The following is a 2603-nucleotide window of genomic DNA, read 5'->3' as shown; positions in this document are numbered from 1 at the left end:
CTGCTTAAAACGGTTAACACGGACCATTTGACAAATCTAAGAGAGGTAGGCCATGACTCTGATTGGCTGGGTGTTTTTGGGTTTGGAGGAAGCAATCCTCTAGAGCAGCTGGGGCTATATATGAAACATGATGATGATGAAGATGAAGCCGACCTGCTTGGTTTTCAAGATCCCAGCAACGAGGTAGAAGAGGGTGAAATTGACTGAGATTCACGAGTGTTGTAATTGGGTAATAGCAGGCAGTGTACATGAGAGAACCAGAGAGTTGTTGTAAAAAAACGATTAGTTAGATTCAAAAATGTAAACAAGCTTTCTTTAATCCGAGTAAACCACGAACACTTTATCTTGTGAGCCTAAGAAACCAATGAGAGAGGAGGATGTGTCTCGGAATTGTCCCTAAATATTTTACTCTAGAGTTTGCTTTATATATAGCCTCTCTCTAGTACAAAAGTGACATCGTTGCATCCAACCATACCTACAAGGAATTCATGTTGCAAAGCCTAGTGCACTCAGTTTTTAGGTAGTTTGCATTTGGAGTTAGGTAGACTGCCCTTTTTAATATGATAGATTAGTTTGGCCAGTCCCCCAATAGGTGCTATGATCATCAGTACAACCCCAAGAATGATGAACAACTGCAAAAGAAAAAAGAGTATGTAGCTGTATTAGCTATATGATAACATATTTAGCTTTTGATAATATATACCAGACAGAAGGAGCTGACCCAGTTGATACACCATGATAGACTAAATCTCTTTGGTTTCTTTAGGATCAGCCACATGATGCATGGGATCTGAAAAGAAAACATCATCATCATGCTTGTTAGAGTTCTTCTATATACATATATTATGATTTTAACATGTTTTGTTGATATCAATAGCAGTTTAGGAGAAGTATTCCGCTTACAAAGTATGTGGTCGGGGCGAACACAAATCCCCCAAAAAATGACAGCAACGCACTGTAATACGGTAAACCGACTGCTATTCCCATCGTGGCGGCTGCGATAATAGAGGTAAGTTTAATCAATTATCCTTTGAAAAAGATGTGAATCTAAATTTCTTGGTATGCAAGCAAATCACAGAGAGAGTTTTTTACCCACAAAAGCCCATCGGATGGTAAACCGTAGAACTCTTGTTGGACTGAAGTGCCATTTCTTTATCATTACAGATTCGATCATGTCAAACACGGGCATTGCGTACACCTAGAAATAAAAAAAAATAAAAAGCAGAGTTAACAAGGGCGGGTTTATGTTATGTCCTTGTAGTTACGAGTAGGGCGTTTGCTGGTCTTGTACCTGATAGCTTCCCAGGAGGTGTACGACCACAAACATGTTGGCTACAATGACAAGTGCCTTTGGTTTTGAGAGTGATTCGAGGATGTTTTCTTCAACACTGTTTCCAAAGGTCTTGAAGCCTACAAGGGCCACAGGGAAGTAGCAGAAAGCTACAATGATATAAGCTACAACGGCTCCCTTCCACATGGGTCGTTTTGATGGGTTTTCTGGTGTTGATGGGATGGTTGCTTGAATTTCTAAAACAACGTTATGACCTGCGTAGGCGAAAGCCATCTCCCCTAGTGCACTTAAGAAGTCTAATGGCACTGAGGTTGTTCTTTTTTTGTAGCCGTACTCTACTACACTCCCTGTGGCGGCTGCCTTCCTCAGCGAGGCAACCCAAGCAATTGTGGAATAGCTGTTTTGGGGAACGGGGAAAGTAATAAAACGACGTGACGTTTGATATATATTGATATACTTTTTGAAAGCAATTATGTTATGTTATGCTTGCGCAAGATAAGATTAAGAAAAGCAAAAGAGAGTTAGTTGTTTACCTTACTGACATGACAGCAGCAAGCAAAGAGACTCCAGAAATGGAATTGAAGTTGTTAAGAAGGGAGAGAAGAAACTGGGAAGAGGCAAAGATGAGAATGAAGTGTCGAATAGTCATATCTGTGCAGCTGTCATCTCCCACGGAAAGGTCATGTACATTCTTAAGGGATTTACCTCCAGTGACCATATAGACAATGCAGACACTGATTTCAACAAGAAGTTGGAGGGGCACGATGATGTACAAACCAAGCTTCTTCCCAAAGGCAGCCTGACCCAGCTCATGGTACCTATCAAACCGTTGGCCTTCAAACATCTCGTGCATCTCAATCATTTGCCAGAGGGTGTATAAAGTGATGACCCATGACAAGATCAACACCACAACCCCAGGTCCCCTACCACAAATTAATCATTGCTAATTAAGCTCTTCCTAGCTATATATATATATAGAGATGCTCTTGGAATGAATGAATGAATTGGTGTAGAAAGAAATACCATCCAAGCTCGGACATAGCGTAAGGAAGACCGAGAAGTCCAGCACCAACAATGGCAGTGACGTTGTGGAAAGCCGAATAGTACCAATTGGCATTTCGTGATGCTGTGATTGGAAGCCAATCTTCCAGATCAAAGGACTGATCCTGTTAAGTAAGCAAGCAAGCAAAGTCTCTCAGGATTTGATCAAAAAGTATCATCGTACAAACAAGACCAACTTAGTTTATAAAATGATCGATAAAGTAGTAAGCATGATCATCATGACTAAAGTAGGCATATATATATATATATA

General features: G+C 40.5%; 1 protein-coding gene across 1 annotated transcript; it reads right to left on the bottom strand.

Moving 5' to 3' along the window:
• Positions 1–265: 265 nt before the first annotated feature.
• Positions 266–2457, bottom strand: LOC104774222 (lysine histidine transporter-like 4; the record flags this gene model as incomplete). The annotated part of the gene is given in 7 exon segments (XM_010498879.1): positions 266–632; positions 722–790; positions 904–995; positions 1093–1198; positions 1292–1688; positions 1825–2214; positions 2315–2457. Coding segments are annotated over 7 exon segments (1320 nt in total), but the record flags the coding sequence as incomplete, so codon positions are not given.
• Between the last annotated feature and the right edge of the window lie 146 nt (positions 2458–2603).

This window comes from Camelina sativa, unplaced genomic scaffold (genome assembly GCF_000633955.1).
Source record: "Camelina sativa cultivar DH55 unplaced genomic scaffold, Cs unpScaffold02048, whole genome shotgun sequence".
Taxonomy (NCBI): domain Eukaryota; kingdom Viridiplantae; phylum Streptophyta; class Magnoliopsida; order Brassicales; family Brassicaceae; genus Camelina; species Camelina sativa.
This window is presented reverse-complemented; position numbering and strand designations above follow the sequence as displayed.